Raw genomic sequence first — 27,688 nt, forward strand, 5'->3', positions numbered from 1 at the left:
GGTTTTAAAAAATACAAAAATTTGTACTTATGTACTTAAACTATTTTTAGTGTTAATATAGTTTCTACATCTGAATTTATAACTTGTTTTTAATAGAGATGTTGTGTTCTAAACTTTCGTTTTGCTCATAGTACAATCAAATATTGAGTTCATTGATTAATGAACAAATTACATGAAGAAGCTGCTTATAAATGTATTTTGATGTATCAGTTTCTACAAGAATTGGAAAAAAGAGGTTTTAAAAAATATTTCTTATTATACCCATCTAGTCCTGTAATCACTAAAACATACAGCCCACGTTAGTAACCTATATAATGTATGATCTAATGGTAGTCATTAGAAGAAACTCTGAAATAACACGTGGATTATGAATTTAAATAACATTTTAGTTCTGAACAAAGGAACAAATTAAGTTTAAAAAGAAGATAGGTTGAGGACCATAACATCTAAAACAGAGTAGGTATCCGCAGAGAGAGCAGTAGTTGAAAGAGAAAGTCTTTAAACCTGCATGGCCTGGTCATGGGGAGAAGATGCCATTGAATCTTGCTTGTTGCAAATGCACTTGGTTCAAAGACATTATCTAGGTAGGACATTGTGTGATTCAAGGGAAATGGTTCATATAAAAACCCAAATGCTTTCAGAAAGCTAGCTCTTAGTGTATGTGTGAATAGATGTCAGGTACCAATTTACAACTAACCCTGCTTGGAGGGGCCTCAAACATGCCAGTCATACTTGATCACATCTAAGTCTCTAGAGACATGTTTTCCAGCAGTTTAGCTGGTCCTATGAGATTGTTAATAGGTGTGTGATCAGGTTAAATCGCTTCTGTCTCTAGAATTTCATGCAACTGAAAGTCATATACACAGGATAAATTTGTTAACTGGTGTTTAGGGGCACGGGTGAGGAACACAGTCTGTAAGCATGGATTTCACTCACAGAGACTTACACTCCATTTATGGGGCTTTCTAAGAATTTGCTTTATAAAGTGAGCTGGTGAGGTAACTTTTTTTTCTTACTTTTTATTGGTTGTTTTGTCCACACTTTTCTGCTTGCAAATGTTCATTGGTATGAGACCAAGGCTGCTGGCTTCTCCTAGTCTTGTCAATACTGGAACTTCACTGGGACATTGTCATGGAGATCTTGTGCCTTTGGATCTGTAGGACTGGCCCCTTCATGCACTCCGCAGTTCATTGATGGCATAGGTGTTGGGGTGGGCCAACTCAAAGCCCTGGATCTGGGCTGAAGATCTGAGGGGTCAGCCTGCCAGCTCTCCTGTTCCAGTGCCCTCCAGACCGGCTGCTGAGGTTATTTTTAAATTGAATTGAAAGACATTTCATGTGTTTCCCAGTGTTCTGGAATGGAATTGTACTTTTCCAAGTACAGAATCTTCATGTAAACATTTTTTACTGTTTTGTATCTGATTTCAAAATAAAGTTTCAGTGTACTCTTGTCACCATTGAAATAAAAGATTGCTTTCATTTTAAATAGGGATAAAGCTAAAATTAATAAATTAAAGAAAAAAAAACCCAGAAGATTGCTTATAAGCATTTAAATAAAAGCCACCCAAAGTGATTTTTTAAATAATCTTTATGTTGCCATATTTGACTTTTATAAATACATCCCTTTGAACAATATTTGTCTCGTGTCTTCTTAGAATAAGGGTCTTTTATTCAGGCTAGAGAGATGGCTCAGTGGTAAGAACACTGACTATTCTTCCAAAGGTCCTGAGTTCAAATCCCAGAAACCACATGGTGGCTCACAACCATCTGTAATGAGATCTGATGCCCTCTTCTGGTGTGTCTGAAGACAGCTACAGTGTACTTATATATAACAAATAAATAAATCTTTTTTTAAAGGTCTTTTATTCTGCATCATTATAAAGTAGAAAAGTTAAATAAAGGCTGCATTAACAGAATTGTTTTTCTCTTTGGGAGATCCAGTGTTACAAATGCAGTGTCCTATGAAAAACACTATTCTTTTTCCACACTCAGCTTGTTCTACTTTTGTATTTAAAGACTTAGTATATCATGTGAATGTGCTTTGTTTTCTCAACCCTCTGCTGTGAAATACTTGGATATAAAATGTATTTTCAAAAGTCTTCAGACCTTTCCCGGCATCGAACCTTGGACAGTAGATGTGAACACTCTTTACTAAAATGAGTGAGAAATGAAATGTTTCTTGGGCAGATGCTGATCTCATTCCCTCCGTGTTTTTAGGCCATCCGCTGCACATTGGTAAACTGCACATGTGAGTGTTTCCAGCCTGGGAAGATCAACCTGCGGACTTGTGATCAGTGTAAACATGGCTGGGTGGCGCATGGTGAGTAAAAGCTCGGCTCCTCCTTTCGTTCTTGCTATGTCTCTGTGTGTGTGGGCACATGTGTGCGTGGGCGCCTTCGTGGGTGTGTGCTTGTGTGGGTGTTTTTTTTTTTTTTTTTTTTCTCTCTCTTTTAAGAGTAATTGCTCTGGAGAAGAGAGTGGTCAGCTGTGCTACAAATATTCCTTACCATTCATCCTGCAGCTCTCAAATAGCATATTCTCCGCTCCAGGAAGGAAGGCTGGGCAGGCAGCTCTTTGCAGAAGGGTGAGATGTTTATAGAATAGTTGGGCAGTGGGGTTCCTACTGAGCACAGCAGCAGCCAGCAGGAATCAGGTCCTCATGGAAACTCAAACATACCACAGTTGGCCTTTCAGGGCCTGGACCTCAGAGGGAAGCTGGCAAATCTTCCTTGCTTGAGAACTCCTCGGTGACTGCACGCCCCTGTTGTGTGTGCCGAGTTTATCCTTCCAGATGTTAAACTTTGTTTGGTTTAAGGAGGGTGAGCAAGTGGCTGGTATCTGGGAAAGTAACCTGTGAATACCCCCCTTTCAAATGTGCACTAGGATTAGAGGAGGCCCTTGGTATTAAAGACTGTACTCTGTGTTGGTGTCATGGGAGTGAGGGTGGCCCGTGAGAAGATTGTAAGTATGCAGATTGTTTGCCAGGTATAACGTGCTGTTCCATCGACGTAGCTTTACTGCATGTCAAGCATAGTATTGTGTGTGGTTTATGTTTATTGTGTTTAAGACGAAGGAGACATGGAAATAAGCAGACATTTTCTCCACCTTCTAGACTGTCATTTTAAAAGATAGGTAATGTTTATAGAAGAAACCCTGGCCTGTGTTTTTGACAGCCTCGGGTATTGGCTCTTAAGTGCACATACTCTTCATTCCCAAGCACTGCCAAGCTTCCAGTGGGTTGTATTTTTTATAAATGTCATGTTATTCTAGCAAGATCTGAGGTAACACCACCAGGCCATGTCTTGAAATGCTTTTAATTTATCATGTACCTTGCTTGCTTGGGCATGTGTGTTGGAGCTGCAGGGACCTCTCAGCCATGTTTCCGTGAGAGAGACAGCGTAAGCGGGATGCACTCAGAGTGTGCTTGGTGACACCACCATTCTTTGTAACCAGTCCTTCGGGGATAGAACTTTTCCTGCCTCCGTTAACAAGGCCAGGATGTTTAGCACTGTGCCCAGCCACAGACAGATGAGATGCTGCCTGGTAGTAGATTGTATGCACCGCTCAGTACCAGTGCACTAGGGTTTCCAGCCCCCCAACTGAGCGAACTGTCAAGGATGAAGAGCTCAGTAGACCCAACATGGACTATTCCACAGTGACCGGGTGTCTTAAACCACAGACGTTTATGTTCTTACAGCTCTGGAATGTAGATCCTGGGGTTTCTCCTAATGTAGTCTTTGCCTTTGTATCCTCTGATACTCCTGAGCCATCTCCTCTCACAAGGATACTGGGCAGTTTGACTTTGAGAGCCACCCGAAGGGTCTAATCTTGAGTTAATCATATCTTTTAGGGTCACCTGCTCAAATATATTATCATTCTCAGACACCAAGATGTGGCTTTAGTCTATGAAATTTGAGGGAACACAGGTCACTTCTGGACACTTTAAAAGCATGCCATTGTATTCCCTAAAGGAAATTTTACAGTATGGGTGTTTGTGGATGTTTGTGTATGTGTGTGTGTGTGTTTGTGTACGTGTGGTGTGTGTATTTGTGTGTGTGGTATGTGTTTGCCTGTGTGTGTGTGGTATGTGTGTGTTTGTGTGTGTGGTGTGCATGTGTATGTGTGTGTATGTGTGTGGTGTATGTTTGTGTGTGGTGTTTGTGTGGTGTGTGTATGTGGTATGTGTGTGTTTGTATGTGTGTATGTGTGTGTGTGGTGTGTGTTTGAGTGTGTGATGTGCATGTTTGTGTATGTGTTTGTGTGTGTGGTGTGTGTTTGTGTGTGTATGTGTTTGTGTGTGTGGTGTGTGTTTGTGTGTGTATGTGTATTTGTGTGTGGTGTGTGTTTGTGTGTGTATGTGTATTTGTGTGTGGTGTGTGTGTGTTTGTGTGTGTGGTGTGCATGTGTTTGTGTGTATGTGTGTGTGATATGTGTGTGTATGTGTGTGGTGTATGTTTGTATGTGGTGTTTGTGTGGTGTGTGTGTGTGGTATGTGTGTGTTTGTGTGTGTGTATGTGTGTGTGTGTGTGTGTGTGTGTGGTGTGTGTTTGTGTGTGTGATGCGCATGTGTTTGTGTATGTGTTTGTGTGTGTGGTGTATGTTTATGTGTGTATGTGTATCTGTGTGTGGTGTTTGTGTGTGTATTTGTGTGTGTGTGTGTGGTGTGTGTGTAAGCAGTTTATGCACCTGTGCAAGCATATGCTCCTGTGTTCATGATCTTTTCACTTGGTCCTTCAGTGCAGTGGTTATCAACACACACTGTAGTGGAATACTGAAAATGCGTGTGTTTCCATACACTTGCACTACTATGCATAGTTGGAAGGATCGGTTTTGTAAGAAAATAGAGATTTTTTTTTGTTCCTCACTCATCAGGTGAGATCATTGGTGACAGTGTTGTGTAGACTCTTCTGAGGAAAAAAAATGACTCCGTTAATGGTCATTTAATTAATGGGACCCTGTTTTCTTACAAATTATGACTGCTAATGGTACTGACTGAGTGCTAGAGGGTAGTTCAGTGTTAGCGTGTGTATTTAAGCATTTGTTAGGCCCGAGTTTTCCTGTCAAAAATACTGTATAATCTTACAGTGAAAAAGTAGGGATAAGATGAAGCCTATAATAAATATTCTATGTGAAAAATAATGTATGGACAGCAGTTGAGTATAAAGAGGGGTTAATAATTAAACAAAGGGCTCTCCTTTTCTTCCAGAGCCTCCTTGGATTAGCATCATCTATCTAGTGTGGGAACCTTAGGAGACCAGTAGTTGACTGTGACACTAGAATTTGTTTCATAGGACTACTCCCATGTGCATATAATATTAGTTAGGTAGTAAAACTCAAATGCCGTTTGATTCCTTTCTGAAAAATGTGTTTTAGTCCTGGACAGTGATTTGTGTGTCTGTGTGTGTGTGTGTGTGTGTGTGTGAGAGAGAGAGAGAGAGAGAGAGAGAGAGAGAGAGAGACTTTGAAGGAGGTGAATTTTCACTCTCTTAAATAAGATGTTTCTATTACAATAAACTCTGCTTTCCCTATTGTATTTTTATGAGTTCTTTTGCTGAGATACTAATTTTAGGCTTTCTCATAGCTAAGTAAAATTAATTTCAATCATTTCCTTCACTCTTATCATCTTGACCTTTATTCTACCTCATAGTAGAAACGTATCTGTACATAACGTGAATTATGTACACGGAGTTCCCAGAGCCCACCCTTCTCCCTTCATTAGGGCACGTATGACAGGGAGGTTGGCTCCTGGCCTTTGAGTTGGCACTGGGATGAGAGCACCCACTCATTTTGCCCCTAGCATTTCCACTAATTGCTTCATTCCCTCCCCCTGCACAAAAACCCTGAAATCATGTCTCCAATTATTTCTGCTCAGAGGTGAGACGTAGCCGCTTTCCTGGCTGCCTTACCCATGCAATGTCTTCTGTATGGGATTAGGAGGAAATGTCTTGGCCTTTCTACTGTGTGATTTCCCTCTAAAAGTGTATGCGACAGAAAAGACACTACCACACAGTACTGTCTCATAGTAGCATTGATTACATACTACTTGTTAATGTGGTATTTAACACACACACACACACACACACACACACACACACATGCATATGCACACACATAGATGTGAACACACACATACATAGAAACCAATACACAGACATACTTACACACAGATAAATACACATATGTACATGCACACACATATATGAACACACACACAAATTCTTGTTGTTTATGAGTAAACGTGTACCTCATTCACACTTTCTCTTTTAAAAGTAAAAAGCAAAAAATTGGAAAACTTTTGGTCTCTTCTGAGTGCATTCTTACCTCTCCTTTGTTGTAAATTTCTAAAGTGTTGAATTTCAGGAGTCAATGTATAACATGTACATTCCCACATGTGCAAATACACACTCAGCACACATATGTGCATGTCTCTTTATGTGCACAATTTATGGCCTCATAGATTGCTTCTCAAGCTTGCTTGAATTGACCACATTAGCTGCCTTCAAGGGGCCTTGGAGAGATGTTTTTGAATGCTTGAAGAGTATGACCTCTTACAAAACCTGGGTGTTAAACACTCGGGGCAGCATTACTCTTTACAGTTTGCTTCCTTGAAATCTTTAGCACTAATGAGTTTGGATGGGAACATACAGAACTTTGGATTTACTACAGAGTAAAAGTGAGAAAATGGTTCCGTATTTTCTCCACTTGATGAACATTAGCTCTTTGGCCAATCAGATGCAAAGATTGTTGGATTTAACTTCATAAAGAAAAACAAGCTTGTTATTTTGGCACGGAAGAGCCAGTTGACGCGCGTGATAACTTGGTCGATAGACTCAGGCTTTTAGTTCTGCTGTGTTGGTGTCCAGCATTCTTCATCCTTCGCCTCCTCCTGCGTCCTTTACCTTTTCTCTGTTTGCCTAAGATGATCTCAGTTTTGGGAGTTGGACTCTCCTCCACGGCCAGCCCAGCTGGTGCAAGAGCACAGGTAAAATCCAAGAAGTGAGCACTGGTGGGGCCCATTTTCTTGTGAGACACTTTTTGTTGGTAGAAATTCAGCTTATGGTTTGACTCCTTCTTCCCACGCTAGACTTTATGACTCAGCCAGTTGTAGATATGAGTCTCAGCCAAACATTTGGAATAATCTTAAAAACAATAACCAGCATTACTAGAGAATTCGACTCCAGAGTGCTGAGCAAAGGTGGGTGTCTAGGAAGTGACTGTTCATCTGTTCCCTCTCTGAAGGCTGTCAGGACACTTGCTTCCATCAGGATATGTGAAAAAGAGAGATGCTTATTTTATTATTATTATTATTATTATTATTATTATTATTATTAGTAGTAGTAGTAGTAGTAGTAGTAGTAGTAGTAGTAGTAGTAGTAGTAGTAAATTAATTGTAGTGTCCATAGTGCAGACGAAGACTTAATTTTTAAACCCTTTTAAATGAGAGTGGGCAAAGTTGCACAAGCAAATACATAAGTTAAATCCTAAATTTTTTAAGGAGCCATTTCATTATAAGCCCAGACTATTGAGAAAGTGTTTGCATGCAGTGAGTACATCTTTCATAGCTGATAGAATTGTAGGCCAACATTAGAAATGTAATTTATTTTTTTCCCCCTTTATGGAGCTAGTAGTAATTTTCAGTTCTGATGAAGGTTAGTTGTCAAAACGGTCTCCATTTTAACTTTCCCCAAGCTAAATCAGGTCTGTGTTTCTCAGTTTGATAGATGTGTTAGAGGGACGTTTGGAGAGAACAGGAGAATCAATAACTGAGCAGTATGAGACTCCTCTTAGCGACCGTCACAGCAGGATGTGGGAGGACAGTTGTTTTCCTTATAGACCACTTTAGCAATAAGAGAAGGAAATGCCTGCACCGAGCTGAGTGAACTCGAAGCTTGTGATCTTCCAGGTGATGTGCAGTAAGATGGTGTCATTCTCTGAGCTGCCCTGTGAGACTGCCTTTACACTGGAATTCTTGGGAGCATTTCTTTAGGGTGTCCTATAAATGGAATTTCCTTTTAGTGCTTGCGGTTATTTAGGGAAATATAATCCTTCATTGTTACTTCATCTAGCATGCTTTCTTCATGCCCATATTTTATCTAAACCCTTTTAGCTTTTTTAGTGTAAAATGAGCAGGTTTGCATCATCTGGACTATCTGTCACTAATAGCTTACTAATCGTATATATGACATAAACTATTTTACCATGGGACTCTGGGTCCTGTGACACATGAAATGCTGAGGACAGTAGAGTCAAGTTAGAGTCGTTTTACCATCCTAGATCATGATTTTAATATAATGTAAATCTTATTACTCTTATAGGTCATTATTTACAGCATTTCTTTAAAACACATTTAATTCTAAAACAATATGTGTGTGCGTGCATCTCACACACACACACACACACACACACACACACACACACACAAAGTTCTAATATATAGACACACATTTACCATTTTGGTTCAGGTGCTTGTCGAGGCCAAAAGCGGACATTGGATTCTGAAGCTGGAGTTACAGGCTGTTATGTGCCCTTCCTGTGTGGGTTCTGGGAATGAAACTTAAGTCCTCTGCAAGAGCAGTGTGTGTTACTACCTGTTGAGCTCTCTCTCCAGCCCTAGTTTCAAACCTTATATAATCCACAGAAAGTGTTTTTTTCTTCTCAGTATCATTAAATTTGAATTCTCAACTTTTACTTACTAGGTCTTAGTAAGCTAGAGACCCTTACATAGAAAATACAAAATATATCAAAAAATTATAGTTTTTTAAATGTAAGTGTACATCACACAGATGTTGCTGGATATCCTGTTTTTGTTTGCTAAACTTATAAACTTCAGCTAAGCTTTTATTAAGACTCAGTATGTAAAATGAAATTTTAACCCGGGATCCAAGGTATTCTATACTCAAAACACTTGGTTGTGTTTGTCCTGCATTTAGAATCAGGAGCTCTAAAAATTCTGTTTACAAATTCTTCAAGTTTATTGTAGACATGGTGCCTTATAAAGACTTGAAGAGGGCAGATCAAAACCAATACCTTATGTGAGAGTTCATATGTCTTTATTATTTCTCCCAGTCTGTGCTAAACTTACAGATGATGTAAACATCTATGAAGTGAGTGTGTCCTGAGCCCCTATCTTGTGTCTCTTTAGCTGTAGCTCATCTTCTTCCGCCATGTTTCTTAGTCACATTCCCTTCTTTCACATTAGAAAGTCATACATCCTACGCAACAAAGTCTGACTTCCATGCTTTCTGGCTCATACAGAGATACTTGGCAGTACTTTCTAGAGAATAATGTATAGAGTTACCAGGATAAATAGAAAACTGAAGAAGAAGAAGAAAACAGCCTAACTTTCCACAGCAAAGCTCTGGTCTCTCTAAATGGCTTGGAGAAGGTCTCTTACCAAATGGGCTTTGGAAGAACATTTTTAGCAGGTGGTTGGGATTTGGTGAGCTTTCTGGCAAAGTCTGAGTGCTTCTTAGCATAGAACTGTGGTGGCAACCTTGGGCAAAGGTGGCAGGTCGGTCATTTCAGAAGATGCTCTGCACCTGGGTCAGAAGTACATGGATAGAGACACCTGAGTCACAACATTTAAACAGAAGTCTTCTTTTTGTGGTGTGCTGCTCTGGTAAAGGAGGAGCTCACATGGTGTCTACTTAGAAGAATTTGTCTTTCCTGATTCTTGCAGTGTTCCAGAACCCAGTAGTGCTTAGCTTCAGATCCTTCCCCTGGAGGTACCAACTTTAGCCGCCCCTGCATTCTGTTCTGCTGTCTCCCCGAGGAAAGTCCTTGAACATTTCTCTACTTGCTTCACTTGAGTGAAAACAAAGCCATTTCCTGCCTGGCACAGGAGACCGTTGCTTGACCTGGGGGCACAGTGCCCTCTCCTGCCTCTCTTCTCTCCTCCCTGATGGGAACTGATAAGCCATAAAGGGAGGACATCCTGATGCAAAGGCCTGCACTTGATTAATGGCTCTCCCTCCTTTCTGATTGAATACCTCAGCCGCTCTGCTGTTCGAGTGTCCCTGTGTTCCTTTGTCAGCCCCCCCACCTTCTGGAAGTTGCTTTGAACTCCTTAGCTTTTCTTCTAGCATAGCTCAAACAGTGTCTCCTTTACAAAGTCCTGGGCCTTATGCCTGCTAGTAACTCAGATATTTGGATCTAGGATGAGTGTTGCAAGATCTAGTGCCCCACGCATGGTCAGTGCTGGTTTACTGGGCAAGGGCTTCCAGGGTGAAATTGAAGTTTCCAGAACTTTCAGAGTGTGACAAAGCTCTATGTCAGGAGGGAGAATGCTAGAGAGTTAAAGGGACAGCTATTGAATAAGGAGCTTGCAGTTTGTTCTAGCACTGACTGGTGGAACCCTTTCCAGGTTCTATTATTAAGTTTTTCTCATTTTTCTTTAAAACCTAAATAATGAAAGTTGCACAAGGTTCTAAGATTAAATGAAAAAAAAAGATCTATACGATTTGTATATTCTAAAAGCCTGGTAGACTTAGTTGTTATAATTACTGAATCAAAACAGCCAATATGACATATCAAAGTTGACTAGTTAAAAGATCGCTGTAGGCAGACTAATGTACTTCCTGTGTTCTGTCTCTTTCATGTGCAAATTCAAATAATAGTAGGAATGCGCCTAAACATCACAGAGGTTTGAAGGAAGATAAAATGAGTGGGGAGTTAACCTAATGATCTGGCACAAGCATTTTAGCTGCACATCCTATGTAGTCAATGAGGTAATCTAAGAGTTTTAGCACTTGGGAGGTAGAGGCAGGAGAATTAGATGTTCGTAGTCCTTCTTAGCTGAATGGTGAGTTTAAGGACAGCCTGGGATACACGAGACTCTGTCTCAAAGAGAAAGCCAAGAGTCTTTTAATGTGCAGTGTGGAAGATATGCACACTTAGTGTTCTGTATCAGGGATCGTGGCTGTAAGGCCCAGAGCTCTTCAGGGGTAGTCATCTCTTCCAGGAACTCTGTGGCAACTGTGTGTGCTCCATAGCCCCAGAATTCCATGTTGGTCTCATTTGAGCAGAAGCAAAGACAATGTTATCCCAGACAACTTTATCACAGACTGCTGTGAAGTCTCCCTAGAGCTTCCCGTTTTCTTGAGAAGTGTAAATCAGTTAAAATGCACTGTAGCATGTACATATGTGTTGAAAAACAAAGTTCAGAGGCTAAACTGAGTAATAGCTGCCCTTGCTTGTCTTCACACCTATCCTTCTACATGTGAGTACTCTGATGGGCTCACTCCTTTATCATTTTATTGCATTTTATTACATCATAAATTTTTATATCTTGCTAACGATCCTACAGGAAGCTTAATTGTTTATAGGAACATCTTAATTAACTAGAGTTCAGCAGGTTAAGTGGAACACAAATTGAAGGGGTGATAAATGAAACACCCTTCACTCCTCTCCTTTTCTACTCAGATCAACTAGTATCTTTCACACTTCTGTGCTGTTGCTCCTCACCATTATCTCTCTGCTGTATCATAGTGGGTGGCTTCCTCCAACCTCCCTCTACTTCCATATGGAACTGTAATGAGAGAAAAGCGCTAGCTCACAGAGAATTCTATATGGTGAGCATCCTGAAAGATTGAATTTGCATCCCATTCCTTCCTAACCTCTTGCTTTCTTCAGATCTTCTCAAATCAGTCTGTTATCAGGAGATGACTGTGTTAGAAAGTGAGTCAGTCACCACCACAGCTGAAGAGGTGATAAATGATGTCTGTTAAGAGGTCCAGTAGCTTCGTCATTTTCTACTTTGTGGCTCCTTAGTAGAAATGGAATCTCTACATTGACCCTTTGGATTTTCGAACTTGTTGTTGATGGGTTGGTGACGCTAGGCATGGGGGGTCACAAACTTAGCAAACTGAAAGGACTGTTTATCTGGCTTTAGATATTGTAAGGCCAACAAGTGTAATGGCCACTCTAGACCTGGCTGTCTAATAAGAACACTTTCTTTGAGCCCCTGAAATGTGGCTAGTTCAAACTGAGATGTGCTGTAAGTATAAACCAGAATTTGGAGATCCTATCTTAAAAATGATAGGTTGTAAAATCATTAGTAAGAAGTATTCTGTCTTGTTACATACCAACATCTCAGTTATATCTAATAAATTTTCTAAAGTTATCTCATGTTTACTTTGTTACTTTCATCAGTGAAAGTTGAAAAACTTTTAAACTATGTTGAGGGCCTAGGGATGAAGTATAGTTGGTTCTGCACTTGCTGGTCCTGAACAAAGTCCTGGATTCCCCAACACCACATAAAACATGACATGTGTGCAATCCCTGTGCTCAGGAGGTAGAAGCTGGAGAATCAGTTGTTCATGGTCATCTTTCCCCCTCAGAGTTAGTTCAAGGCCAGCCTAGGATATATAAAAACCTGCCCCACCCCTCAAATTCAGAAGCCCCCATCTATGACCATGCTGTTGTAGGCTTTCTGTGTATGACATGAACTTAGACAACCCAGCCTTAGGTTGAGATGGATTACTAACACAGTGGTTAGAAATGATCTGACAATCAGAAAGCCTCTGTTCCAGCTCCAGTCTCTGCTTGGTCACTGAAATCTCCCTAGCTCCTCCCATTTTTCCATTTCCACAGTATTGAGCATGTGTAGCCTTTCCTGTGATGCCCTGGTCATGCCAAGAGGAATTCCTTTCTCTTGCAACTCCCCACTGTGCCAGGGAATCTGGGAAGGGACACTTTATCTTTATGATGCTTCTGGTACGTGAAGTCACAGCTTCTGTGTGTTATGTGAGACAGTGGTTTATGGAAATTATTGCCTGTTCTTTAGCAGAAGCCCCTTGCTGTGACTTGAAAGGCTGCTGGTCCCTTGTCTTAATTGCCATTTCTTCATTTCTCTTTTTAGCCTTCACTCTGGTTTTTCTTTTAATTTTTCTGAGTCTTTAGACAACAAAGTAATTGAGAACTGTATAGGAAGTTTTATAGCTCCACTACCTGGGAAGTACATTTTAAAGACTTTAACTTTGTTCGATCATTAACAGATGTTGGCCCTTTTGTTCTATTTAGAAGTTGTAGTCTAGAGTCAAATAACTCTATTTTAGTTGGTAGTTCTTTCAGACTCCTTTTCCTGCAATAATATGAGAGTGAGACATTCTTTATTTCCTCCTTGGCTGATCCAGCTTTCCACTATCAGTAAAAATTAAAAAACAAATCAAGTTTTAACATAAAAGAAAACACCTGTTTGGCTTGGGAAGCTTGGCTACAGGAAGAGTCTTTCTCTGACATGCCAAACGCGACCATCACAGGGCCCCCGACAAAGGGTCTTTTTTTTCCCTGTCTCTATTTCATGTGAGCATTGGCAGAAACTCTGACAAGCAGTTCTTCATATTTTATTACGTTCTTGTCTGCAGAATCTCTGTCAGGCAAAAACCTTGTCAGAGGAAAACCTGTCGTAGGATCAGAAGAGACAAAAACAGGTGTCACACAGGCAGTCAAAACTGAAGGCAAAAAAGATTAGGCTAAAGAGAAAGAGGCAGACAATTACATTAATGCCAGTGCTTTTATCTTAGAGATGCGTGTTATTATCTCGGGGTGCTGAGTGCGCAATTGCCTCACAGAAAAGTAGACAGGAGACAAGGGGAAACTTGATAGTTATTAACTGAAGAGGCAGTGTGTCGAAGCTGGATACGGTTCAAAGTTTTACAGAAGGAAAAAAAGCAGGCAGCAAGCAACGGCTGTGTGGTTCTGCTTTCGGCTACATAAACTTAGTAGCAATCTAGCATTTTCTACTTGGAAAAAGATCATAGAAAAATTAATGAAAGATGTGATATGGAAGCTTTGGGGGTAACATTTATTCTATATACATGCCACTCTATATACATGTGAGACTTCACAACCTTTTCTGTTTTATAAAATTTTGCCACAATGAGATACAATGTGGGCCATGAAGACAGGCATTTCTCAGTTCAGCTGTGTTGTTTGGATATGTTTAAAACACCTATTATCAAGACACTTTTAATTTAAAAAAGCTATTAAGAAGCCCTTTTACTAAGTGTGAACATCTGTACGTGCAAGCTGTAAATTAGAAGATCACATATGTGTGCCTCAGTCAGAGACTAAATGAATTTGGCAAGTGTTTTCTATTACTGGGATTTAAACACAGTCATATCTAAAGGAAGCAACAAATGCTACATTTCACAAATTGCATTGATTTTTTTTTATTGTGTCTGTTCATACTGATTAATAGAACTTTTCTAATTGGAAATTAGAGTGATTATCATGATCAGATTAGTGAACAGAACTCAGACCAACAACAAATATCCCTTCTGCCTCTTTGTTTTTCTCATTCTTCAAAACTTGCTTCCTGGAAGCTGGAACCCTGGTGGTATATCTCCAAGTTTCACTTTGCCAGTTGCTTACACCCTGTATGGTTTTAAGCTTTATTGATAATTCACCCCGTCAGGCAGCCCACAGAGGACAGGGCAGCAGTTGTCATTTCTACTGCCCGGTAGTTATACATTGGTTGTGTAAATAAAACACCAACAGAGACATTTTTCTAGATGTTGGCATTTTTATTTTTGGTTATGTATTTAATATTAGTTTAGATTTTTGCTAAGCCCTAAGACTTCCTTCTTATCCCTCTTTACGAGCAAATCTTTATATTGGTCTTTGACCCCACTATTATCAATGCAAATCGGTTTGGTACTCAATATGCACATGACACAAATGAAGCAGTCTAGAAGAAAACAGACGCCAGAGTCAGAAGCGTCTGTGGGAGGGTGGCAGAGTGTGAAGGGATCACATGTCATAGAAGAAAACTGAAAGATTAAGGAGAGTCAGAATGAGGGTTCACTTTGACTTTCTGGGGGAAGGGAAGACAAAGGATGACACAAAGCTGACACACGTTTTAAACACCAAAGGCGTTAGAAGAGGATCATTTCTGTTCGGGGGTTTACTACCACACACTGGCCTACAACATCACTGCTCTCACCCGATCTTGAATTTAGTACTTCCTTTTTGGAGATGTATAGATAGCAACTTGCTCCCTCAAGGAGATTACGTCTATAAAGCAAATAGTTCATTGATATAAGAATCCTATTTTTTTGTTTTTTTAATAGAAAGGTATACAGCTCACTCAAGCAAGTTTAAAATTTTTACATTACGTTTTAATGGGTTATGTTTTATAGCCAGCATACATTTAATTCATTGATACAAATTAAATGAAGTAGGGTGTATGTAAAGCCAACTTTAGGCTAGTCTTGGCAACTTGGCATTCAGTAGAACCACAGAAGTGGTAATAAACCTGTAAACCTGGTTTCAACAAAGAAATGGAATCACCAGATCTCTTCATACAGCTACTTTCAAGTCTGCAGATTAGTTTTTCTTTTCTCTTAACCACCTTGGAGGAGAGTTGCTGCAGCAAAGGAGCAAATATGTACCCCTAGACCTGGGCCATGTGCGAACAAGAGGAGCAGCATTGCACCTGCCTGCCAGGAACGTGAGCTTCTGAACCCCCACACATTGACAGTCTACTTTTATGGGTGCTGCAGTCAGACATTAATGATTCCCAACATCAGTTCTGAAGACTTTATTATGCATAAGGCCACAGGGGAGAAGTGCCAATCAACTTGAAATATTAGCTGCATGGTCTCACGTGCAGCTCAGATTCTTCTGCAGACTAATTGTGGGTGTTTCTGTATATGTGTTCCCATATTCTGAGAGCTGAATGCCAACCAAAGCTGATTAAATACAGTGGCTGGTGGGACTCATTAGAACTATTTTAGTCTATATCCCTCCCTACAGTGTAGAGCCGTATTTGTAATGGATTATGGCAGCATCTATAGACTATTCTTCATCCAGTAAGGGGGTCATTGACATACAGTATATAAGGTGAAGCGTGTAATGAGGGCTTGTGGAGTCTGGGTAGAGTCTTTAAATCTAATACTACCAATACTATCTGTTCAAGGAAGGATGGAAACCTTTGACAAGCTCTGGGTGAAGTTGTCATCACCAGGCTGGGAGATCAGCTCTTTCAAAGACCTATTGGTTTCTTTCTTCTTTCCTCTAAAATAATTCCAGCAAGTAAGCCTTCTCTCTCCTCTGCGTCACCTTACCTAATTAATTCAACTTTGACAAGAACAGAGAGAATTTGTGACTTAAGTAGAACAGGAGTTATTTTGTACCTAATTGCTCCCAATTACATAATTCTTTATCATAAAAGCAATGAATAAAATCTTCGGGTCTAAATATTATTCAAGTCATAAGAAATTTCCTCTTAATCACAATTATTTCTGTCTCATGATCTCCTGAATCACTAAGAAGTTTCTAATGTGCTAGCATTGCTCCTTATTAATAGTCTCCCTTAGTGGGGGAAGCTTTTACTAGGAGCAGGCCTGTAGTCTGTGAGGAGGCTAAGTCTTTGCACTGAGCTCTGGTGGTCTTTTCTAGCAAGAGAACCGAGTCTTAAAATGGCAAAGGATTGATGTTATAATGATTCCGAAGGGTCCTTTTATGATGAAATTCTAAATATGTGAAATCCCATTAAACCTGTAGAAGTTCATGGGCTTGCTCAATTGAAATGACATATCGTTATATTGGGTATAGTGTGCCTATTACGAAGTGTGGCATAATAGGAAATTATTGGTCATATTAGCATTCACCCCCATAAATTCAGAAACTACAGCCTAGACATTTGAGGTAGAAGCAGTAACAATATTCTATTTGTAATCAGAACCTTAAGATCTGACCTCAGAAATTTCACTAATAGTTACTAAAAACTTGATTTTAGAAGTTTAACATTAATCATGGAAAAATTCTATAATTTTCTAAATTCAAGGACACGTGTTAAGTGTTAAATCTATTAGAAATTAGAACAGTATACCCAGGTCCAAATGCTCTGAAAGCTGACCACTTGGCACTACTGTACTTTAGAGTCCTAATGGCAGCTGAGAATAGACATGAAGTTCTCCAACTAGCCTTGCAACTTGAAGCTCACTTGGCATTCTCCCAGTGTTAAAAGACTGAGGGTTTTTTTTTTTTTTTTTTTAAATATAACATAAAATTGTTTCTAGCAGGCATTTAAAAACATTAAAATATCCAAGGCAACACCAAAATGAATGAAATAACAACTTTTAAGTATTTTTCACAGTAATTTTTAATTGTTTGATATTGCAGAGTGGGTGGTTTTCAGTAATCATTTTCCCACTTCCCCACTCCTTATTTCAGTAAGTAAAGTAATGGCTGTGTGCTCCACACTGCCATGCTTGCCTGATCGTTAGGTGGCATCCACTGGGTATGTGCCTATAATTAGCACATTCCTCCACAAATCACCAAAGTAACTTGAATTTGACTTTTAAAGAAAGTCATATTTTTAAGAAACTGGAAAACTAAGAGCTAGAAACTACCACTGAGAGCCAGTGTCTAAAGTCAGTGAAAAGCACTTTTGTACTTCTACGTTGAGGGGAAAAAAGATGATGAGTATGTTCTTATTTCAGTAACCTTCACAGAAATTTCGGAAGTGGAGTCTTCAGAATTGCAGGTTTAAATTTATTTTAATTTATTTGAAGGTTCTAAAGTAATACTTGTTACTGAAAATTGAAATTAAAGTAGTCACTATCATCATCATCACTATTGTTATTATCATTATTTTTAGATAGATATCTCATCATGGTGAGATTAGCAATATAGCCAAAAGTACATGTTTATATATTTATTATATATTGTGTTATATTTAACACTCACATTGATATTTTATTAATGATCTACAAAAATTCTACCTGTCGTCTTGGTTGTGACTCTGTCCTTTATATCCAGGAATGTCCTTTGTTCATACATATGGGTTCCTTGTCAGCTCTGTGTTTTCCTGATTCACAATCACTTTCTTCCATAAGTAAAAGACTGTTGGAAGTGATAGAAAAGGCAGAGAGTGCTGTCTAGATAGCACCCTTACCCTTGAACTTGTGATTGCATACCCTCGCTATCCTGTGGAGGCATGAAGAGGGGAGGAGAGGAAGAGCAAGGGGTTTGGTGAGACCCTTGAGAAGGTGGAGCCTTTAGGCTCTCACCAGTTCAGTGCAAGGCCTGTAATGGCATTTCTCACAGTGACTCTTGATCCCCTCAGCAGGCCGAGGACTAAATACCCAGTATCTGTCATGTATCAGATACGTTTATGCTTCAAACTGTCATGACCTCTGTGACTATAGCATGCTGATGGTGTGTGCGCAGTTGGCATGTAAATGATCACATGGCTGAGATATCTGACAAACGAAGCCATGAAAATGGAATCTGGCTTATACCGACTGCTTCTCCTCAGAATCTTGTTTCTTTCATGCCCCAGCAGCTGAGGTTTGCTTGACCCCCCACAATTCCCTTGTAATTTATGATGGAAGAATACATGTGTGTTTGCAAATTTATGTTTATTTGTGTTTGTTTGTTTGGAGCTTTTGGGAGGAGCGTGAGGTTCAGGAAGGGATTTTCTGTGTAGCCCTGGCTGTTGTGAAGCTTGTTCTGAAGATCAGGCTGGCCTTGAACTCAGAGATCTACCTGCCTCTGCCTCCTGAGTGCTGAGATTAAAGGTGTGAACCACCATGGCCATCTATCTATTCCTTTGTATATTTTGAAGACTTTTTGCTGTCCTTTATTGATTGGAAGTGGGCCTGAATCATCTCTGTTTTGTCTTGAAACTTAACGTGGGACCAGAAACACCCATTTAGCAACCAGCTATTAAAGTGCTAGAAAATCATTGGGAACCCACTTTGGTTGAAACACGGGCTTCATGGCAGAGAATTATTATGCTAGAGAAAGAAAAAGAAACCTGATGATTGTCATTTGGTTGTGTTTAATGTATGCTTATGCATGACATGAGTGAGTGTGTGTGTGTGTGTGTGTATTTATGTTTGTGTGTGTGTGTGTGTGCATGGCACATATATACCCATGCCAGAGTGTGCATTGAGATAAATTGGTGAGTTGTGTGAAAAGGCTGGGAGAGTAATAGAAACTTTTCAGAGCCATATCATGTCTCCGTTCAGAAAGTGTCTTGGCTTTACTATACTAGACAAGTAGAAGAGAAACACCAAAACCTAGTCAAAATTACTGCCGTAATGAGGGCATGAGGGTCTAAACACCTGTTTTGAAGTGGTGGAAGTTAGATTAGAAAGGAGGAATTGATCCAAGACAAACTGAAGTGGGACTAATAAGCGATTGATTATGCAAGAGAGCAAGAAATAATTAGAGCAGGTTTTGTATGTTCTCGTAAGATAATGTTAAGAGTGGGAATCAGTTCCAACAAGATGGAATGTGGTATCTGCAGTTATACCTCAGCAGTACACAACCATCCAGTGAAAGACGAGGCCAGCACACGTTCTTGCTTTGCTTAGTGGGATGATAGGTCATTTTATTGCTTTTCTTTATTTTTTAATTTACATCATTAAAAAAAGAGCATCCTTAAGGAAAAACAGCACATTCAGGTAAGTTGGATTTGAAACATCATGGCCACATTTCCTAGTCCCATCTGAGCAATACAGTTCAATTATGTGCTTACATCTAAGCGTATGAAGTTAAGTTTACAGGGTTGCATAAGGATCACTGGATTTCTAGGGGCGGATTAACACACATGGTAGCATGAGAGGCTACTTCCATGGAACCTGATGCTTTCTTTGCCTCTTGGTAGATTTCAGAATGTCCCAGTCATCTATAGTCCTGCTTCATGTTCACACCAAGTATATCCCTAACCTGCTTCTTGGCTTGACCTGTGTCCTGACCTTCGTCCTCCCCTTTTCACTCAGAGTTAAGGTAGCATTCTTCAAAGTGCCAAGGATCCAGAGTGTTGTACCTGCAAGAATGTTGAGACCCAAGAGCAGCCGTAACATTGTCATAGGCTTTGCTACTCTTGTCAAGCAACTGGTGATGCCTCTGGTCTTGGAGCCCTCAGGGACTGAGTTAAGGGACTCTCTCCTTAATCTCGAAGGCAGCAGTTACTGTCTGTACTCAAAAGCATGGCTTCAAGGCTGTGCTGAACTTTAATCTTTGTTTCTAGCAGTCTTTCAAGACTCTTATCATCCAACCTGTCATGTGCATACAGTAAAATTAAGAAAATGTATCTATAAATGGAAAATCTTATTTTTTTTAGGTTTTAGTCATTACTGTAGATAGAATCAAAAATCATATGAATATTAATGTTCATGATTTATTAAACAAAGAGTGGACTATCTGTCAGGGAGATAGATGAAACTGTAGGTTGTTTCTTCGCAGATTATCTGTGACTAAATAGTGCTTAGAAGAAAAAGAACTCACTGCTATTTCTGTGTTGTTTTCTGTTATCAGCGTAACCCTTGAAACACTTGGCATATGTACAAGAAATTGTTCACTTTTCTGAAATATAATGGTCAGGACTGTTTCTATGTTTATAATGAGAGAAGGCATATCCTGCTAAAAATTAACATTTGGGGTATTTGCTTATTTTCATGCCATTTTACTAATAAGCTACATACAGTTTGTTAGTCTCTAGTCTCTAATAGAACATATTGTAAACTTTATACAATTAAATAAGCTCTGAATAGTGATCATTGTAATCAGTTTGGGGTATATTTGTATGTGGAATGTGAGTGTCTGTCTGTCTGTCCATCCCTCTGTCCCTCCCTCCGTCCCTCTTTTCCTCCCTCCTTTCCTCTGTCTCTCCCTCCATCCCCCCTTCTGTCCCTCTCTCCTACTCCCGCTTTGTGTGTGTGTTTGTGTGTGTGTGTGTTCGCGCACACACGTGTGTGCCCTCACCAGAGGTTATTAAATACGTAGGTCTTTGGATTGGAAAGGTGATAACTACCTTATCGAATGGTAATCACAGTTTCTGAAATTATGTCTACAGATTTGAAAATCTCAAACCAGATTTGGAGAGCAAGCATTACTTATGTGTTAGGGGCTTTTCTGTTCTCCTAAAGACTTGTCCTAGGGATAAGCAAGCCTCGATGATGGTAAGAGCCCAGCCTGAATGCTCAGGAAGCTGGGAACCCCTTTCCATTATTGGACAGTCTTCAGTGTGCTCTGTAGACGAGTACATTAGTGACACTCACCTGACACTAGTCCTCAGACTTAACCTGCTCCTTCCGCGACTCCCAAGGTGATGCCTGCAGCTCCATGGCTGGGGTTGTCTTAGCTCCTTTACCTCCTCTTATTCCCAGAAGCAATGTATTATGTCTTCCGTGGGAAAAGGCAAACCAACCAAAACAAAAACCAAACTAACAAAAACAAAAAAAAAAAAAATCAACAAAAAACCCACCTTCTTTCACTAAACATCTACACTTTTGACAAATTTTAATATAGAATATAAAAAATTTCAGTTTGTAGAGCATTTAATATTTTCTGTGTCCTATTAACAACAACAACAACAAAAAAAGAAACTTTCCATAGACTTTGCTTGTTAGGACAAAAGCTCCTCCTAGTCCTCCCACCTGCCCCTTTATAACTATCTTTACTCTTTTGCTTCTTTGGTTACTTAGGTTTCTTACACTCCTTGGGGGCTTGGGGGTGGAGTACGGGTTGGGTGTGGATTAGAATCCTGACCAGCAACATCAGCATCTTTTGAAAACTTGATAGAAATACAGAGTCTTGGCCACACTGAATAAGAGAGTCTAGGAGAACAGGCCCCATTGTCTGTGGTCTAACAGGCCCTTTGGTAGATTTGGTACTCACCATGACTAAACCTCTGCTTTGACCCCACCTACCTGTATTACACACCTGCTAGCATCCTAATTCACTTAGAGGACTCTGCATTGTTCATTCTTCTCTGTAGCACCAAACATCGATCAAGTCTCTTGCAGCTTTCACAGCTCTGGCCTTTGTCTATCTTCGAAGACGGAGGGTACAACATAAATTACTTTTCATCTGCATAGAGCCCCTTCTCAGTGGTCTGTTAATAAGTGCTGATGAGCGTGTGAATGTGTGCATGGATGAAGGACAGCTTTTTAGGAGGAGTCGTGATCAATAAGGTCAGCTTCTGTAGAGAGAGCACAGAGAATAATGAATGAAAAATCTATTGGATTCCACAGTACTGCAGGTGTTGGTGACCTTTGAAATGCTTGCTTCAGCAGTGTGATGGGCAGGAAGCCCAGATTTCTGGAAGTGAGGGGCATCCGACATACGGACATACACACTTCTTATTGACTGTTTATCTGAACATTTAGAAACAGAATTTTCCTGGGTGAAGTTACTGAATAGCTCTTTTTGGCTGGCAACCTAATTCCATTGAGCCTGTGATCTTAGGAGATATGATCATTGCTGCATGATGTATTTCTAATTTTAAAATTAAATGAAATTATATGAACCCCTGAATGATACAGGACTTTGAGTCAGTGCTTAAATGACCATTTCCCTGCCTGTCCATCCTGATTGTTTTTCTTTATCTACACACTGGCTGTTGAAGACATCACTCTCTGCATTTTATGAAAGGTGACCTTCTTGAGAACATTTTTCATTCCAATCATAGCAGAAATTATGAATTTTATATGGACTGGGGGGATATTATATCTTTAGTTGAACCAGGAGTAAGTTTTAAATTACATGGTATCTTCATGGAGGTATTCCCCAAAATGTAGTTGAACTAATGACAGGGTTTTCAAACAGTATTTGAGAGACGGAAGGAAAACAGAATTTCTGACCTTAATTTGTAGTTTGTATTTGAGAGATGGAGAAAGATAGATAGATAGATAGATAGATAGATAGATAGATAGATAGATAGATAGATATAGATATAGATAGAAAGTGGTTGATTGATTGATTGATTATTGGACTCATGTAGCCAGAATTTTTAAGAATGATACATTCTTGGTCTCAAGCATAACATGAATACCAGCATGTGGTCTTTTACAGAGCATGATATTGTCCAACTCATTTAACTCACATGATTCCCACTTCTTAGCACTTTTGCCAGCTACAGATTCAGAGAAAAAAAGAATTCCCACTAGTTGTAACTAAAATCTGGAATCTGATCTTACAATCCATCATTCCATTGTCTGGACAGAGAATAGGACACACTGGTTTGTGTTTAATGATCTTGCTAATGCCTCCAACCATCCGGGAGTTAGGCCTGAATCTTCCACAGTTTGGGAAATCCTGGAATTCAGCAGAGCTCTGGGTCACTTAAAAGACCAACTTCTTAACTTTTATTTCTATAAATGTTATCAAAATTTTTTGACTTAGCTGTGTAGGTACATGTAACTTTTATACCAGAACTCAGGAGGCAGAGGCAGGCAGATCTCAAAGTTAGTGACCAGGGCTACTTAAATGATGTCTCTGAACAAACTCCTTTGTGACTCTCTACAAACTGGAACTGTAAAACAGACTTCCTTGGTATAGTGTAGAGCGCTAACACAGAGGATTATCCTCGATGCTGTGTTCAGGCTGAAATCATGGCTGATACCCTCAAGCCACACTGTTCACTTTTCACGTCGTCTTCTATGGCTCATCTCTGAGACTCGTGAGAGGCTTTCCTTTGTTGACTATTTGGGCTTTGCTGTTACTACTAGCCAGACATCTTCTGCATTAGGGTCTGAAGCTGGCCCTATGCCTATCTGTGTAAATAAAGTTTTACTGGGGCGGGGACACACACACACACACACACACACACACACACACACACACACACCCCCTCCTCCATGCTCTAGTCCATAGGCAACTAATTATTGAAGAAAAGTTGCAGCTTATAGCTAGTTACTAAATATCAGGTCCTTGTAGAATGAGTTGTGGAGCCCTGTTGTACATATTGCTTTGTCACACTATTCCCATTTGTTTATATAAGATACAGTTATATAGAATGATCGTAAACTACTGAGATAGTTAAGTAGGTAAATACGCTTGCTGCCAGTCCTGATGATGAACTTAGTCCAATCTTTAGGGCCCTCTTGGTAGAAGAAAATTCCTATTCACCATGTTCTGACCACTGCATGAGTACCATGGTAGATGGACATACTCACAAAGAAATTAAATGTAAAGGAAAAATATAAATAAACATCAGGAAATATTTTTTATCTCTCCTGTCTGGCTACAAAAGGTATTGGAAATATTTTGTCTTCTATATTTTATTCATGCTTTCACAGTTATCTGGAAATTCCTGCCCACTCTTTTCTTACTCAGTCTCTTTCTCTCTAAAACTACCAGCCTCTTAGCTTCTTAATGCCTCCAAAAAGGATAACACTTTCCAATCGGCTCTTGAGCACAACTGAACATAAGTCTGTATTTACTTTGCATATGTTATGCAGAGTGCCAAACCCGCGCAGAACATCCAGGATTCGGTGTCATATCCTTTCTCTGTGATCCTTTCAGCTACTCATTTGTTGTGGTCAGAGCTCAAATAGGCTTGTTCGGTGGGTGTTTGGGAGGGTTGATGAAGGGAGTGGAGGAGGAGCTGATTTTCCCTCTCCTCATGTCTCGTGCTGGGCTCCAAGTACATCGGCTGCTCATCACAAGACTGCATAGTCAAGCTGAACTTGAAGAACGAGATAGTAACAGCCCTCTCCTGCCTTCTGCAGCCTAAATGCCCTGTGGAGGGAGAGGAGACTTCAATCTGCAAGCCCGTGAATCCCTTATCTTTCCCAAACGTTAAATTAATTTTTAAAGCTATTTATTCAAAGTTGACTTAACCACCAGAATAGGAGAGATCAGACAAATCAGCTGCAAGAAATGAAGTATGGGGAAACCCGAACTCTTTGACAAAGTATTCCTGGGAGTAAATGTGTTGAATGAAGCCAGCGGGTAAATGATAAGGGCCTTTACACTGTGGATGTAAGAAAGCAATTTATCAAGAGTACATGAACTCTCTGGTGGCTTCAAGTCAGGGAGAAATGAGAGTGGAGGAGGAGCCCTAAAAAATACATTAGAAATACTTAAAAAAAAAAAAAAAAAAAAAAAAAAAAAAAAAACCTCTGTGTGTGTGCTCTTTTAAATCTGTCCATTATTATGCAGAAGTGTTGGTATGTTTAAATTGGGGTTGCTCAGCTTGCATTTGAGCTGTTGGCAAAACTGCTGTGGGGTAAAGTGTAAGGGAGAAAGCATTTGATACCTGCTGTTCAGTAGCTTAGAATCTGCAGGAACCTTGGGTATTCTCAGATGTAGCTATGACTTAAGGCAGAACATTGTCTGAACCTATTTGCCTGACTCAGGAGGCTGGATGACTATCTCTCTGGCTTACAGGGTTTGCATTCTTACTCTCTAGGGCATATGTATAGAATTCTGACGGTTAATTGTAACACCATTTGTGTCCTTTTGAGGAGTTCTGGGTCCGTTTCAGGAGCCATCTCTTGAATTTTGCTGACTCTCCTGAGCCCTGTGGCTGAGACCTATATCACCTTCATCGACAGTGGAGAAGCTGGAGCCACGTACTTTGTGTTCTCAGCAGTAGGGTTCCCAGTAATTCAGATATGGATGGGAAATAAACCTTATGATCTTATCTTAAGGATTTTAAGGTTAGAGGAAAGGTGCATTTTGTTGAATTCGGGAGAAGACAGTTACTGAAATGTGAAAAATATTTACTCTAAAAATGACCATCCTCAGCTTTCTCCACAGGATAATTCCATTAGCTAAAATCACAGACACTCCCAATTGTAGTCAATTGTTTTTAGTTTCATCTGACACCCTTGGAAGAACTCTTTAACTGAAGTAACTGAGTAACTTCCAGGCATCAAGCTAGTGAAGACAAAAAACACGATCCCAGAGGCAAACAGGAAGGAACTTTGGAGAACTAAAGTTTCAGAAGAATCTCCCTTGGATAATTTGAGTTGTCATTTTTAGCTCTCCACACAAGCACCCACTTTCCTTGTTCTTTCTGAGTAATGTTTTGTTGTGGTTGTGATTGTGGTTGATTTTGTTGATGACTTTTCTGTGTATCCCAGGCTGGGCTTGAAGTTTCCTCTTTAGGAGTCCTGAGAGGCCTTTCACCTACCCTAAAACTTAAAACTTGGTCTTCTTCAGATCAGTTAACAATTGTAAGGGTGTTAGTGGAGTTGAGTCTGACCTAGGACTCATTCCTCCACCTGTACTGACCCTATACGCGTGTATAGCACACCTTGTTTACGGAGTGACTCTTACCTGAACAAGTGGTAATGTAGAACCTGCTCATACAGTGTGAATGTGGGTCTCTGTGTTTGTGTAGAAGACTAGAAGCCACAGTGATTGCTGGAGTTTCATTAGCAAGTTAATTAGTCATGTTTTTAGAAAAAGCCACAACCACTAAGAAAAAAAATCCTTAGTGACTTTCTTTCTATTAGTCGAATGTGTTATCTGACATTTTTTGTGTTTTGTAAATACCAAATCATAAGGGTGCCAAAACAGGAAGTGAGCATTCTTGCTTAAATATCTATTGTAGCCTGGACAACATCTGATAATGCTTCTATTCTTTTTTTCTTTCTGTCTGTTTATCTCACCTCATCCCTGGGACATCGGTGGGATGACCACAGCCTTGGATAAACTGAGCACACAGCACCTCTACCACCCCACTCAAGTGGAGATTGTGCAGTCCAATGTAGTGTTTGACATCAGCAGCCTGATGCTCTACGGGACGCAGGCAGTGCCTGTGCGGCTAAAGATACTGCTAGACCGGCTCTTCAGTGTCCTGAAGCAAGAGGAAGTGCTGCACATACTGCACGGCCTGGGCTGGACCCTGCGGGACTATGTCCGAGGATACATCCTTCAGGTAGGAAAGGATTGAGTACTGCATCTGGGCCAACTCTTGGTGGGTTGAATGAGAACTGTGGCCACATCTGGTTTGCTTCTTCGTCTCACACACCCAGAGAGGTGTACTCTCCTCAGTTAGGGACAGTTCTATCTGTAGGCTACTGTCAGGCCTTTGTAGCATGTAGTCGAAGGGAAAAGTAGCCTGTTGGTTAGTATTGCTTTATGTGTACCTTTAAATTCAACTCTTGCCCTCCAACGTCAACGAACCTTACTGCCTTCCAGATGAGTGGTGAGTTTTGGAAGTCTGACATTTCTCTCCAGCCGGGTTCATGAAACCATTTCTCATGCCCAGGAAGCAAGGTCCCCTTGAATGCTGTGAAGTTGAATGCTTTATTGTATCTTCACCCAAATCAAGGGAAGAAGTATAACCTGCATAAACTGTCTGCATGTCTTGCAAACTCTGATGTTGTAGCTTCAGAGCTCAGCACCCTGGAAAATGTACACATGGGCATAGGCCTGGCCGTCCTTTGCCTGAGGCACTTCCTTGTACCAGTTTCACTGTTAACGTGGTAAGACTTTTGGACTTATTTGGGAAATGCATAGCCCCCACCCTATCATCAGTACCCTGTCTCTCATTATCTTTTTGGTGCTATGCCATAAGTCATTTTGCCTCTGATAATTTTTTTATATCTCTTTGCCCCCCAGTAACCCTTGAGGGGTAACTGTTGAGATCAACATGTTGAGAGACCCCAGGATCCAAAATCCAGATGATGCAAGGCTAATTTATATTGAAGGAAATGTCACTTGGGAAAGGAAGAATCTTGAGTTTTTGATGAAGATTCCTATGGAGATATTTCCAGAACTGACCTCTTTGAAAGAAAAATGTTTATGGCTGTGTCAGCCCTGTAGAGTACCTTAGTTATAGCTGATATTTATGATCTGAGGCATCCCTTGTAAAATCTAAGTCCTCAACTGCCAAATACACATATTATGCAGATACCCTACTGAGTGGAGATGTCCAGTCTCTCTATGTTTTGATCTGGGATGAAAACATACAAATTCATGCCATCCTTTTACAT

General features: G+C 40.1%; 1 protein-coding gene across 2 annotated transcripts in view; it reads left to right on the plus strand.

The window, feature by feature from the left end:
• The window catches only part of BNC2 (basonuclin zinc finger protein 2), a 265,452-nt gene that overhangs the window by 131,032 nt on the left and 106,732 nt on the right, over positions 1 to 27,688 (plus strand). For both annotated transcript variants that reach the window (XM_080921327.1, XM_080921328.1), the window contains exons 3-4: positions 2,217 to 2,319; positions 26,393 to 26,628. In XM_080921327.1, the coding sequence (XP_080777453.1) occupies positions 2,217 to 2,319; positions 26,393 to 26,628 (339 nt within the window). The remainder of the gene's footprint in view (positions 1 to 2,216; positions 2,320 to 26,392; positions 26,629 to 27,688) is intronic.

The sequence above is a fragment of the Micromys minutus genome, assembly GCF_963924665.1.
Source record: "Micromys minutus genome assembly, chromosome: 9".
Classification (NCBI taxonomy): domain Eukaryota; kingdom Metazoa; phylum Chordata; class Mammalia; order Rodentia; family Muridae; genus Micromys; species Micromys minutus.